The sequence below is a fragment of the Cydia amplana genome, chromosome 5 (assembly GCF_948474715.1).
Source record: "Cydia amplana chromosome 5, ilCydAmpl1.1, whole genome shotgun sequence".
Classification (NCBI taxonomy): domain Eukaryota; kingdom Metazoa; phylum Arthropoda; class Insecta; order Lepidoptera; family Tortricidae; genus Cydia; species Cydia amplana.
The window spans coordinates 14,527,216-14,543,109 of record NC_086073.1 but is presented as its reverse complement, the minus strand read 5'-3'; the positions used below and the strand labels follow the sequence as shown (position 1 = coordinate 14,543,109).

The 15,894-nt window shown below is 37.5% G+C and overlaps 1 protein-coding gene across 2 annotated transcripts in view; it reads right to left on the bottom strand.

Annotated features, from left to right (window-relative positions):
* LOC134648372 (LIM domain transcription factor LMO4) overlaps positions 1–15,894 on the bottom strand; it is a 239,380-nt gene that overhangs the window by 36,591 nt on the left and 186,895 nt on the right. For both annotated transcript variants that reach the window (XM_063502900.1, XM_063502898.1), the window contains exons 3-4: positions 4,579–4,737; positions 3,241–3,439 (exon numbers count right to left, since the gene is read on the bottom strand). In XM_063502900.1, the coding sequence (XP_063358970.1) occupies positions 3,307–3,439; positions 4,579–4,737 (292 nt within the window). In that variant the 3' untranslated portion in view covers positions 3,241–3,306. The remainder of the gene's footprint in view (positions 1–3,240; positions 3,440–4,578; positions 4,738–15,894) is intronic.

Below are 15,894 nucleotides of genomic sequence, written 5' to 3'. Positions count from 1 at the left end.
GGATGGGTGACCGTTTTTTTGCTTGTTTTGCTCTATTTTTTGTTGATGGTGCGGAACCCTCCGTGCGCGAGTCCGACTCGCACTTGGCCGGTTTTTTATAAAGCTTCGGGCGAGCATCTGAAAAAGTTCAAATAGTAGCATGATTTCGAGCGACACAGTACGATTTCGTAATAAACGTCAATTTGGAATCTCCAACCGAAATAAAAGAACGTGTCGAACTGCGCTGCAAACAAGCAAGGGCCGGTGAAAAGCTGTCAGCGGCGCTTGACAAACAGCTGAAGAGTACGCCCGTCCGGCGCACTACATTAGTGGGCGAGATCAGAGGCCGGCGGACCTCGCCCGCAGCTAGCCTTTGTGGAAAGATTCCTAAAGCGTGCGAGACCACTTTGATGTGCAGCCCCGGCAGGTAATTTGGAAAAACGTTATTTAATTAACTTTCGACAAGTCGGCGTAATCGCATTACAAAGCCGCCGGGTGAACCTGAACGGTCAAGTCTTTGAGCCGAGGGGCGTACGGCCGAACTTGATTTTTACGCCAAACAAACGCGGCATAAAGGCGCTGTCATTTTCAGGTGCTTTCCAATTAACATCGGGCCTTTGACCATCGCCCGCACAAAGTAATAACAACTAGCGCCTCTTTGTAATTATAGTTAACTCTGTACCGAAGGCTCGGTGCTTAGGGGGACATGGTAATTGAAACGCGCTTTGAACAGACATTTATGGCCAACTTATAATTACCCAACTTTCCTACTAATACCAGGGAAACAACATTACCGTTTGCTAATTTGAAAGTTAAAGTACTTCCTTGAATGTAGAAAGAATTGCCGTTTCAAACTAACATGAAAGGTTTGGATGCGAAGAAGCTTTTGAAAAGTCTCTTGAGGATAGATCATGTAAGATAGTTTGTCTGTTACTCGTACTTGTTGTTACTACTAATGGTTTTAAACTTGCAAGAAGTCATGTACTTACTCAATGTAATTTCTATATTAGTAACTCGAGAGAGCATAATGATGTTTCATTAAAAGTTCACCCGTTAAAACCTCGTCTAAGTTACAGAAGCATGTCATGTTTACAGGTTTCCAATTCGAGGCTTCATTAGCAAGGCTGGACAATAGTTGTATGAGTTGTCGAATAAAGTTCAGCGGTGTTTAAACTTCGGAATTGGTTGGCAGTGAATTTGAGAGAGCGCCGTAAGCAAAGCGTCGCCCGCGGCCCTCGGACCATGGTCGCGTAGATAATTAACTCTATGAACAATCCCTTTAAACAACTTGCATACTGCAATTAGAAAGCTTTGCGCTAATAAATATTATTAGGAGCGTTTGAGGCGAAGTTTAGCGCGCAATGTGTTTCAGTTTCACACTAAACGTAATTCGTGACGCCGAATTTAATGAGAGCTCGGTTTATAAGGCAGTATATTATGCCGCGGCACTGTCCGAGTCTGCGTTCCGGCCGAGTGACTCGCTCATATAAACAAAGCCAGTCTTTGTGCGGTGTTCATTGAACAGCTTAATTGCATTTCTTCGCCACTTCTCTCTGCGGTGGCCGTGCGTCTCATAATCGAATTAGTACTTTAAAATTCCAATTTTCAAAATGATAATTGCTTTCGCCGTTTGTGCTGGTGCGGTTCATCACTCCGTAATTTGGTGTTTGCTAATTGTCGAGTAATCAACTCGAGTATTGTGCTTACGCTTAGTTCCTATGCAGTCAAGCGGATAAATTAACATTATTATACTTTATTTTTACGCAAGCATTTTTTACTAAATGTAGTCCTTGAATAGGTACCTATCTAAAGAAGTTTGTACAATTATCATTAACGATTTGAAACAATTAAATTGGCTGAAAATCGAATTGAAACAATCGGCAAAATTCTGGTTTGTAAGATGTTTCTGCGACAAGTTTTAAATGATACATATTAGGTACGTTATATAACTAACTACATGAGACTACCATATTTAGCCATCACAAACAACTAAGTTGTTAACGTACACAGCTGTAATAACATAAATCAAATCAAGGTAACATACCATTTACCCGATGTGTGTTCGCTACGTACAGGTAATCCTCAGTAAGAGGGCAAATGGTTCGAGAGGGCCGGGTTTACATCGCCCGCTCGCTTATGACTCGTGAATTTTTAAACCACCGAAGAACATGCACTTGCGAGCCGAATGTGTTAGCTGGTTTATTGGACTGTGATGCTGCTCATTATTCTTGAGTTTGTGCTCGACGTTGAGTAGGTATGTCTACCGATAGTTTAGTAAAAATATTTTGGATGTACCCTTTGAGACTAAATAGAACAAATTAGATAGAATGATTCATACTCATAAAAGCCACACCCAATCAAGACGCAGTAGCGTTTTGCATTTTGGTTATGTCGCGACAGTTTATTTTAATTAAAACTTCGGCGTTGTCGATCCTTAGTTTTCCTCTTTACTGCTAAACTCAAGGTCCAAAGTGACAGAAATAATAGTGCCTCACTTAATTGTGATTAATCATAAATACGATCTTAATGAAACCGCCATCAAATTACCGCTAGCGTGCCAAGGAATGCTAAGCCAAAGTGCAACTCGGCAAAATCCCAGTCACGCTCGCCTCGACGATAATTAACGTATAATTAATTAATTAAAGGATTTCCTAATCAACGCCACGACAAGCCAGTGTTAATAACATAAAGGAACGAACGAACGCCCACACTTGAACCGTGGAAGGTAAACATGTTGTTAGACCTGGTTTGTAATTGAAGCTTGGGGTTTATATATGTTTGTAGGATAATTTAATATCCTATTAGCAGCAAGTAGCTAGTACCTACTCATTATAATTTTGCTTATCTTACGCATTTTTTTATACGTTTGTTATTAAATATATAAATTCCTATAAACCAATATTTGATTCACATTTTTGGTTTGAAAGACTGAGTGAGTGAGTTTGATGACTAATTCCTGCTGTGCGTGGGCCGTGGCCATTAAGTAAGGAATCCTTAGTTCCACTGATTTTATGTTAAAAAAAAGACCTGAAGTAACCACACTACGTTTTCCTTCAATTTCAGGTTTTTAAGGAATAAGAAATAAGTAAACTTCAATTGCTCACTCTACATGAGTTTCCTTTTAAACTTAATACTTTATAAGCTTAAATCTCATTACAGAGTTTTCGTAAATCTCGCTTAATGGGTTTTATCTATGTATGGAGTGAGCACTCTAGCTTACTTATTTCTCTATGCTTTCAGTTATATGTAATGGAGACGTACCTCCTCATAGTCCCTGTGCGAGTGTTGCGGCGCGCGCGGCGGCGGCGCGGGCGGCGCGGGCGCGGCTCATTCGCGCGAGCGGCGCGGACGCCCCACCTTGCCCTTGCGCACCGGCGCGCCGGGCGTCGCCGCGTTCGCGCTCTTCATCAGCTTCTGCCAGTCCTGCTCGCACACTAGTGAGCCCGCGAGCATGTAATACCTGGGGAAAATTACCATAGGTTTTCTATGTAGCCTCTTGGTCTGACGTTGATGCCTTAAGCTGCATATAACGGGAGGCCAAAGGACTTAAGATGCAAATGATGGAGTTTGATTAGCTCACAACATTCACCAACTATTTTTCTAAGGTCAAATATAAATAGTCGACACATTTAAAATTAAGGCCTATTTTAACTTGAATTGCCAACAATTGGGCACTAAAAATACTGAATATAGGGACAGACAATCAGGGAACTCTCCTTGGTGGGAGACTTGAAGCATTACAATAAAATACGGACTAAAATCGAAATACTCGTATTATTTTATCAGTACTCTAATTAGTATTAACTATAGGTACATTTCGTCAGGTGACAAGCAAAAGTCACTAATTACTATAAAATATTTAAACAAAAATCAACCTTCTTTTCGTACTAATATGGTTCACTATGGCTATGAACTTGTGGTGGTACTTAGTGACTTTTGCTTGTCACCTCACGATTTATAAACATTTTGATACCCTATCTATTTATTTGTCAAATACCTAGTTTTCAGTCCTCGTCGTCGCCAAGGCTGTCTACCAAAGTACCTAGTCATTGATTGTTAAGAACATAAGCTACACCGTAACAATTACTTACATTGTGTGTCAATCTGGAGAGTCATGAAGACAAATTGCGTAGTCAGGGTAGTTGTATAATTAACTAAGTGACAATTACAGTATTTATGGGGAGCACGTCGCATACTCGTAGCTAGCTGCAAAACACGTGGTTTTGGAAAATAATACCGTCCGACCGTCCAGAGCTGATTAGTTTTTAAATGCTGCATATTAATATCAAAAAGTAAATTAGTAAGTATTTTATGAATCTAATGAGATTTGATTTTCGAACTAACTTGTCTTAAAGAACATGTGAACTCAGTCCCCAGGTTAATACGGAGTGAAAAAATGCAACTGCTAATAGTTACGCTTCAATCACAGTTTAAAATTATTTTTAAATGTCTAAATCATAGGTTTTTCATGGCTTATAGGGCATCATTCCCGGATAAAAAGTATCCTATGTCCTTTTCTGATCGTAAATTGAGCCAAATTTCATTATAATCCATTACATATGAGTGGGATCCATTTAGTAGTGTGGAAACAACCATTACCTATCGCCCTGCATTAGGTGTGAGCCGCATTTCGAGCACGCGAAGCACTTTATGTGGAAGACATGGAGCGGCTGCTGCGGCGCATTCGTTCGCATGACGAATTCGCTCGCGGGTATCGCCTGGCCGCACGCTGCGCACGCGCCACCTGAACCGAACATTCTGAAACAAAACAAAACAAGGGTTAAGTATGTATGTCGTATACGAAAGAAATACTATTATCAGACAAAACCAAACAGTGAGATACAATTTACTTAGGACCAGTTGCACCAACCACATTTGACAGACTGATCGTCACCCGGCGCGCCCCGGCGCTTTACTATGAAACTTTCCATACATACAAATTTAGCGAACTCTTTAACGATACGAACAGTTTTGTGCAACCGACCCTTAATGTGTTTAGCACAGGAGCGCCGCGACAGTATCTCGTTCGCTAGATAGATTACTGTGCTAACCGTGCAGTCACATTAACTCATTTTTTTTGTAAAGCTAAATCTAATTACGTTCGTTGTAATTTATTTCGAATTTTTACTCCCTAGCTTTTAGTTATAACTAACCGTGGTTATTATAACTAACTAAACTAGGTTATACCTGAGCTGCTGAAGGCCCTTTTCAGTAATAATAAAACAATATTAAACTGATCTATGACCTAATTCATTGCAAAATTCTGCTCCATTCTGAAAATATAACAACCTTAAGAAAACTCATTGAACTATTAACCGAATTCTTACAGAGCATATTCCAAACCCAATCTGTTTTTTTAATGACTGTTACGGATGTTACACGTGCTGAGAAAATGTATCTATGTATGTGATTTAAAAATTAAAACTAAAACAAATGTTTACAGGTATTGAACGAGAACAAACTCGATCTACCAAGAAGCATCAGTGTGAAAGCGTTTGTAAAAGAAATAAAAGTGTATATTTTCGGTTAAAAGCCTTTAAAACACGTTAGCTAGCTTGTGTAGCTATTCAATTATCGATTCCATCAGCCGATTGAGTGAGATTCCGGTGGTAGAGTGCGCCTATTTGTTTCTCTCGGGTCGAGTACTTCGGCGAGTACTGTTGCGATTACTTACTTAAATGATGAAATACGGGTAAACTAATTATTGTGAAGTAGGCTGACCATTAAGTCAGTAGATTAGCCATTAAATCTGAGTAAACTATTAACAAGATAGCTTACTATGATTAGACATAATTTTAAATTCCCAAGAAAAAAAAATGTGGAATAATATCAATAAGAGCTACTAACCTACTTGAATTATATATGCCTTCCTTGGACCTATTAAATACATTTTTCTACTCCAGCACTTAAATGTGTCAATTAAATGACTGACAGTGATATCTAAAGCAATGTCATTTGAATGCTTTGTCTATAGGCTCATAAGATGACTGCTAGCAGTCATCTTATGAGTATAATACAACTGCTTTATTTTTTTTAAAGATACAAGTTCCGATCATCTTGATTGAAAGAGGTATGTTTTCATTTACAATAATAACTCTTTTTTTTTTTTGAAATAATAACTCAATTTTTTTTAAATAATAACTCTTTTTTTTTAATAATAACTCTTTTTTTTTAATAATAACTCTTTTTTTTTAATAATAACTCTTTTTTTTTAATAATAACTCTTTTTTTAATAATAACTCTCTCTCTTTTTTTTTTTTTTTTTTTTTTTTTTTTTTTTTTTTTTTTTTTTTTTTTTGCTGCAGCTGTCATAGAAAAAGTAATGTATACAACAGCTCATAATTGGTTCTTAAAATTCTCGGGTCTTTTTTTACAAAACTCGACTTTTTTTTTTTTTTTTTTGCTGCAGCTGTCATAGAAAAAGTAATGTATGCAACAGCTCATAATTGGTTCTTAAAATTCTCGGGTCTTTTTTTACAAAACTCGACTACGTCTCGTTTTGTAACTTCGACCCTTGAATTTTAAGAACCCTTATTATATCACTGTTGCATAAACTACTATATCAAAGGACTTAATGACGGACTTTGTCCATCGCTAGACTTAAGATCTAGTAACTTAATGACGTAGGTATAGGTAAGGAATTTAATATTGAAACGCGAAATAAGTGTTATAATGCTTACGCGCTAAATTTAGAAAAGGTTATGTTCCGATCGTAACGTGTATTTTATGTTATTCATACTAAAGGTACAGCTCGTTAAACTTTGATAGATGGATAATAAAGGGGAGTAGCGACTGCGTCGATAAATCAATCGTTATTGGATACTTCAGACCGAATACCTCATTTAGGTGACAGTTAGGTACAGTTAAACATAAGTGACGAACGATTATTTGACATTTCAAATGTTTCTTATCTACCTAAGCATAAGTGATTAATCTTTTTAATAGATGCCGATATTTACTTAGACAGGAACTAATCTTAACTCAAAATACAATAACTTTACTTTCAGGTATCCTATATTCCTCCTATATTAGAAAAATAAAATAAAATAGTTAATGTTAACGATATTTTTTTAAATGACATCGTACATAAACATTTCAAGATGCGTACTGTCAAGCCTTCGAGAAACTGTTTATAGTTTTCTTTTTTTTCCTAATTTCTGTGTAAAATAAAATATTTTCTTATATGAGAAAGGGTAAAATTTGTTTATATATACGCTTAATATTCAGACTTCACTGAAATATCATGACCAGTGCCAACATTTATGCGAAATTACGTTGATTTCTCTCCGTTTGGAACGATACCGCCCGCCCCCACCGCTCGCTTCTCTAATGATCTCCTCGAGAGGTTTTAAATTATGTTCCTTACAACAATCTACACGTACACAACCGTGCGACTCGAGACGTTCCCTTAATGAATAAAATAACATGTCAAGATACAGACTTCATCTTAAATTAATGAGGATTCACGGTGACGTATTCAATTTTACACGTAACGATGGCAAACAAACTTCGAGTGAGCGTGAGACTGGCACCAAACTTCTTCTATGAGTCGGACCCGTTCGCGTCGCCGATCGCGCCAAGGACCTAATTTATTAAACTCGTTAAACACACATTTGTTAATTAATATCGGTGTAGGGGATACCTAAAAGTTTGGATTCGAAGATATGAGAACCTTTCATTACATATCATTTCGAAGTCCTGAACCCTTCGACAAGTTCCGAAAGTTGATTAAAGTAACCCGATTTACGGGTGAATAAATAAAACAAATGAGTGTACCAGCGTGTATTAGTAAACTTATATAACGTATGCTTAGTAAATATATATATAAAGAAATATACAAGTACATATGTATAACTTTAGCAAATAAATGTCTGGTAAGTAGTCTACCACACGGGTGCCTAGGTTAGCGTGTTCAATGCGTATAAATTCTGATATTTTGCAATTGACACCGTGTTGTTATCCAATTAATTTAACGCGATTTATTAAATCATATTTATCAGTTGTAAACCATACAGAACCGCATAAATATAGCGTCAATGTATACGTATTTATAATACGAATAAGATAAAAGTATAGGTACTTATTATAGGTACCCATCTTCATTTTTTGGAAGAGGCCTCAGCCATGATCGGCAGCTCGAATTTAACATTTTATATTGATGGAAGGCTGGACAGAACGAAATCACACGTCTGTTTTGAACTGATCTTTATGCATGGGATCAATTTTATTATAATATCTACATTTTGTTTATTTAATTTTATATTTGAGTAGTGCAACGCAGGGCAAGGGCATATAGAGCGGTGTTCAACTGTTCATCAGACACAAATAGATACATGTTTGTCTTGCTTCGGTTTAATTAATTTCACCTTCATACGCCGATACCGTTGGCGGAGCTACTTAATTGAAAACGCTCTTACCGCTGTAAATGAAACGAATGCTATTTACTCCAAATGATTGAAGCGAATTTATCTTTTAAAGTTTAAAATGTATCTTTAAACTTTTCCCATTCGACCTTTAATTATTTGAAAACGAACGAAGGAGCGCAGGTAATTAAATTTTGATTGCTTTCGGCCGGATTGTTATTGCGATTTATTAATATTTTGGCTGTAAATAACGCCGAGTCCGCGATGCTAATAGCGCCTGCAATAATTACTAATTAACTATTAAATACGGTAATTAAACGCCTACACCGATAAAGGTTTCCAGTATAGGTACTTAGAGTTGGATGTGTGCTTGCTATTGATTTTTATTGCAGTTATAAAGTTAACTACAAGCAAGGGAAGTTATTCCAGTTACCAGGTTAATGAAGTTCACACGCTTTATTGCCGATTAGATAATTACAGACACTTTAACGATTTAGTGTCACCCGACATCCTGTCTTCGGATTACTGTCCGTAAATTATAAGCTTGTAAGTATGTAGGTATATTAATTTGATGCAATGATAATTAACATATTGATAACCCTACACCCTCCGAAAATGGTAGTCCAGAATCCGGATGGATTTTTGATGAAAAATGTAACTTGATCACTGTTTTTAGACAACAATGTACGACTTATCATGACAAAGCGTCATATTGTCAGGTGACAAGCAAAAGTCACGAATTACTATAAAATATTTAAACAAAAATCAACCTTCTTTTCGTACTAATATGGTTCACTATGGCTATGAACTTGTGGTGGTACTTAGTGACTTTTGCTTGTCATCTGACGATATTGTCACTTTAAATAAAACCCCATTTAATACGGAAGTGCAAAATACCTACCTATATTATAAGCTTTAAGTTTCATTAAAAAACACTTAACTCATTAACGGCTTAATGTCAAGTAACAGTAGGTATCAGCCATCGAGCGGAAATCCGATTACAAACTTCGCAAATCTCATAAGAGAAAATAAGCTTTTAACTAATATGGAAATTGCCTGGAAAAGTAGTAAGTAGGTGCAGGCGGTGGGTCGGTACACACCCGCAGGGGGATCCGGGTCCCGGAGACGAATGTTTCCGAAGTCCCGATCAAATGCGTCCGAGGCGCGAACGGGATCCTTGACTTGTTGCTTCCAATCCTATGTTTCCGAAGACGTTTAACGGGTAAAAGGGATAAGGTACATTTTAATTATTCTTTTGGGTATAAATGGAATAGGTACTTACTGTATATGCTTATTATAAAAATAAGACTTCGTTTAGATGCATCTGTATTGCGATTTTTAATCGCATTCAACAGTACTATCCTCGTGCCGCCCACCATACAAAATTATAACCAAGGAAGTTAGAATCTTGTTATATTTTCAATTAGGTTGAATTTCATTTGTTCGAAAATTTTACGAGTCAAATGAAATGCTACCTACTTTGTTTTTAATTAAGGTTGACAATCCATCGAAACTGAGTGAACATCCTAATGTACATTGGGCGGCACGAGGCTATACTAGCCGCCCATCTTCCAAGAAAACTTGGCAGCTACTTGGCTAGAATTTATTTCGTTTTATAATCGAACAAAATAAAACAATAGCAACTCCGTACTATTTAATACTGGTTTAAATTTCATTGGAGGTATAATTTGTACTAGTATTAGTAGGACCGTGGGACGTTAATGAACATACCTAAATACATTTACAGCGTAAATATAAATATTAATAAAACTCAATAAGGCAGCGGAGAAATTACAACTAATCAACAGAAATATATGGATCGAAAATGAATTACACAACCTTTCAATTGAATATTTTTAATTTTCTGTGTGTATTTATAATCCGCTCGATGCCGGGTACACGACAATGCCTGCGTCGCGTCGTTAGCAAGAAACTCGTTAGCGGCGACAATTCGCTAATGACTCGTATGCGCTGATTCACATCAAACGCTCAAACACGTCTTGTCATATGTAAAAGATGCATAATTTTTACGTTCCCTATCGTATATTAAATGATCCCATTCTAATTTACAGGCTATTATGGATATGTAACATTTATTTCTTAGGTATGGAATTTAATTTATTCGCGTAAATAATTTTTTTATGTTTTATTTAAACTGTCAGTGAATGGTGGAATATAGGGCTTCCAAATACCGGACTTCTCACAATACCGGTATTAATACCGAAACTGTCTTCATCAATACCGGGATCCCGGGATCCCGGTATTGATGAAGTGCAAATGTTATTTGTACGTCATAATTTCATAGAAGTTTGACTTTTAAAATAACATTTGCACTGCGTGTGCTATCAAAATCGTTGCAGACTTTTCTTGGTCTAACTCTAGATGGGTCTGACGTTCAGTAAGCTTTATAATACAGCCGAATATAATGAATTTAAAGGGTTTATACTGCACATTTCCCTCGTTTTTTAAAATACCGGGATCCCGGTATTGCATTTAAAAATCGGTATTGAAAAATGCGTTTAAAAAGACGGTATCCCGGGAACCCGGTATTGAAAGCCCTAGTGGAATATAAACATAGACAATTAGGTACAACTTATGTACGCATGGCGACTCTTTAAATTAATTACTTATAATTGGTACTTTAATTATTCTTTCATTCTCTTTTGTGGCATAGGTTACCTTACCTTAAAGCAAACGTTTAAAATTCTCCAAATGATCAGGTTTGTGGGCGTGCTTAGTATTTAGTAAAATATGATCGCGATTGCACGCTCATGTTATTAGGTTACATTGTAAGAAGCTCGTTAGTGCACGAGTGCCGACAGCGACATTCACTATTAATATAATCACATAAAAACTGCTGGCAAAACAAAATACTAAAAAAATCATGTAATTATTCCAATATTTATAAGGCTCTTAGTTATTGTAAAATGCAAACACCTATATTCATAATAACAAAAATGTATTCACTACAAATGAATCATTTAAAAGAAATCTACTGTCTAAATGAAATAATCCGATATATCCCTCAATTGCTTCCTTAAAACTTTTGAGAGGCAACAGGAGTGGTCATTTCTCCATAAAAACGTACTCGACTGTTTCCTCCGTGGTTTTAGAAGCTAGAGCAATGAGCAAGTAGAAGTTAAAAATCATTTCGATTTAAGCGACGAGGTGCCATTAGAAATATGAAGGACTGATAACGGATATTAACCGGGAATATACCGAACACATTTCATTTACATGCATGCAACTGGCGTGCCTAGTCTTTTTTTGTACAAACAAATATCGTATATCCCATTAGAGGCAGATGCGATGAAGCAGAAAGCAATCTCTACCAGTTTTTTTTTTCAAATTGGATCCAAGAAATATTTACCTAATATAGGGAATAAATATGTTGATTCGTATCAACTATCAATTAACTTTAACGAGAGAGAGTTAAGTGACATAATAGAGAAAAAAATACATAGATTGCTCACTCCACTCCAATACATCAGTTTAGGTACCAAAAAGACTATTAGCATCTAGTATCGAGTAGCGGAACTATCAGTACTGCTACATCTATTGTCAAGTAGCAGTACTGATAGTTCCGCTACTCGATGCTAGATGTAGACACTGAAATTAATAGTCTAACTAATGTATGGAGTGAGCACTCTTGTCTTACTATATTTCTCTATGGTGACATGAACAGAAAGTAGCTAGAGAGCTTGCACGCTTTTGATTTGATTTGATCATGTATGGCACGTTCTTTGCATTTATTACCTACTGCATTTTCACTTTATTCGAAGATTAAATGTAAAACTGGTAGTCTGTATCAGGCACGAGTAATGCTTAAGGTACACAGTTTGATGAGTGGTTTGAAGTACAAAGTACAAAACTTCCTTATCATAGTCTAGAAGGCCTTTTTTTTCTTTTTAACGTTGGGGAAATGCGTTTACGCATGCCACCTGGTCCGGGGGAACCAGGGGGTAAGACGGACTAACCAGTGGAGGACTACCGTCTAAAACCACCAACGAGTGCCGACTCCGCTCTAGATGGGGTGCCGCAGGGTCGCTATCAGCATTCGACCACGTGCATCATAGTCTAGAAGGCCTACGTATCCGAATTTACAACCAAACCCACAATTTTTGAAGCCGCAAGCTATATCGGCGCACACCCGTGCAATCCCGTATTCAAATTGACATAGTAAAACAACAGAGCCTCCGACTAAGTTCCGTAAACTCGTTGCAAACTTCCCTCTACACACTCTATCGGCGATTTTTAATTAAATCCCTTGCGAACGGAGCGAAGTAACACCATCAATTCATTATCCTAAACTCGGCCCGATTGTTCGCTCGCTACTTACGCAAACTTTCATTTTAATCAAGCGTTTAATTAAAAATTATCCCAGAAAAACAAAATAAGCCAGTTAGGGCGGTATGAAAGTAATTAAGGCGCGTACGATGAGGCCGGAGACGCGGCGAGGTGAGCATCCTTAATTAAACGCCTTGTTCTGCTCTAGTGGCCTGCCGCTTAGCGAAACTATTACGACGTGCAACACTGTGCGATCGCCGTGAGGGAGTTTTTCCACGTGGTGACAAGTAGCGTGAGACGCGGAACGAGTGGGCGGGTGTATAGGCACATGAAGTGCCGGTGCTTGAGGTTGACGTAAAAATTGCAGTTGCGACCGGCCAACAAACAGTTCTTTGTCATAACCTTGATTACATTATTGAAATCGAAGTGGGTTGAAAAGTATGCTAAGTCTTGCAAGTGACAAAACATTTAAGAAAAGTGGCATATTTAGCTAATCTAATATTTATATGGTACGATAATTATAATTTACAAACACTGTAATTTACAAGTAGGTGCCTAATTTAATAACGAAATTAGTAAAATTACCTTTTAAATGGGTTAGGTTCTGAATTGACATCTTTATTAATAGAATGTTAGTAGAAGTGTTTATACCTACTAGGTAACACTAATATAATATTTTGTCGTTTCTTAAAATAAAGCATCACATTAGTAAGCGTCATAATTAAATTTAAGCTCACCATCTTTTATACATAAGTATGATTCAGTAACTAATTCAGAAGCGCTGGTGAGCTCAAAGTTTTCCAATTAATGTTAATACCTATTAAATTGGGCTAAGAATTAATTATCTCAGAATTACGGTCCCTCTAATTTATTACTAAACTTTCACTTATCAATCTTTCAGAGTAGCTCGGTATTAAGGATTCTTGCGAGGATTCTTAACTCCCATAATTAAATCGTATAGTTTAATTAATGAGTGAGTAAATAAATTATTTATTAGATGGAAATATTTGTCAAAAGCCGCGCTCGCACGATGAGCTAATCGACTATCACCACTAATTGCCCCGCTCTCCCCCCGCGCCGCGCCGCCCCGCGCGTCGCCCGCCGCGGCCCTCCAACTAATTAGATAAGTTTGCAACTCGACTATACTTCTGGTGCTCCGCTGCCGGTAAGCATCAATCTTTTTAATTAAACATTTTTGACACCGCAACGATTAGCCATCGAACCCATTTCTATGCTAATAGTATGACTAGTTTTAATTTAAATGCAAAACGAGGAGCGAACTGTACGCCATAACTCCAGTTTGGTAACGCGCAATGCGATTTTTACCGTTCTTAATTAAGCGGTAAAAGCGATGAGCGGATAAAATAAATATTGTGTTCCAAATGGTGATATTTAATACCAAAGAAACTGTTAGCATTTATTTATTGGTTATTGATTCCCATTTGATAAACTGTAAAAACTGTATAATTGATTCATCAGTAAAGCCCACAAGTTATTTAATTATTTTATGTATAGCCGCAGAACCGGATTGGTGTCGAGCCTTACTGAGAATGTTCATTGGTTTTTATTCGATTTATACACATTAATAGTAGTTTACTGTCCACATAAAATGCACTTGATTTGATGCGTTCTCAGTATAAATTAAGTTTTTTTTATTTGTATTAAATCTGCCATGCTGATTATAATTAGGTATAAATAAATAATTAAAATATAATGATAACCTATACTATCAACATATAAATGTATTGTTTTTCCGAACCAATATAAAATCAAAACAAGAAAATAAAATAATGAAAAATAATTATATGTAAGTTAGATATGAGCGCCGATAGGCATATAGCCGGCGGCGGCGCGCCGGTCAAAATTGGTCGGCGGCGGCGGCGAATCGGCGGCGTGGCCTTGAAACACCTTCGATTAATGAAAAAAGAATCAAACCAAAATTTTACCGAAAAAACATGTTTTTGCTGTAAGAAAGTTATGAAATAAATGCATTTTTTATTTTCAAGGATAATTTATTGAATAATGGTACGAAAAAAATTGATATCGTATAAACAGTGGATAAGCGGTATCGCGCGGCATCAGAGGCGGACTTAATCTTGGAGAGGTTCTGGCCGGAAGATCTTAGCGAGGCACTCTTTTGTGCTAATGCTAAGTTAAAAATTGCGGATTGACTGTATCAGGGAAACGTCTTGTCGACAGACTCGACAGTCCAAAGAAAATCGAGCTCCGTCTCCTTATCGATAACCAATATCGATAACCATAGTGAGGCCCAAAGTGAGGCCCAACGCCGAGCTCCATGTAACACCGAAGACTTGATTTCGACGCCTCCCAATGCGAGGCCAGAGGATGAGCTGCAGGTAAGTATACAGCTAAGAATCGAACGCCAAGTGTTAGATTGGCTGATGGCCGAACGCCTGGAGCGCCAATTGCGGCGCGTTCTGTGCGAGGCCGAGCTGCATGAGAGCAGAGCGAGGGCGCAGGCCAATAAAGACTGAAGCCATAGTGTTAAAGATCTCGAGCTTTCCTGCGGGCGCATTCGTGCGACGCCAAAGACCGAGCTGCAATGGAGCTAAGATCGGATAAGGACCAAGGCTCAAGCGTTTTAAAACAGGCCGAAAGTTGAGCTCCAAACAGGGCCAAAAACTTGCAGGTTCAGATAGCGGCTTAATTCCATGGGAGCGATGCAAGGCCATATATTGAGCTGCGAGAGAGCAAAGCTTGAAATTTGAACAGTGGCCAAGTTTAATTGAGACCCGATTCCGACGCCCTTCCGTGCGAAGCCAACGGCCGGACATTTGGACTTGGACGTGGAAACGCTTAATATCTTAAAATTAACCCCATTTTATACCTTTTAAAGACGTTTAACCATGCTTGCAATGGCTAAATTCGCGGTAAATGATGGTTAGCTGGCAAAATTAAGATCGGTACGGTAATGCAAAGATGTGGGTTCGAGTTCGAGCTCACGTTAGCCAGAATTGATCACAGTTAATTTTTTCATTGTGATTGACATATGTCTAGTGTATATATACAATCTATAAATTGTAATGTGGAACGTTCCACAATAAAAATGGAAGGGAATCAGTATGTTTATTACAAGCATATTGATGTTAAAATTGATATTAAATAATTTCGTTTCCCCAAGACTAGTAGCGCGGTTACTAGACAGATAAGTTTGCATTTGCCTTCGATATTTTTGAATTATATGGGCCTAAAATACCTTTTGAATGCCTATAAACTATTCGAAGTGGCGCCGTTAATGATCTAA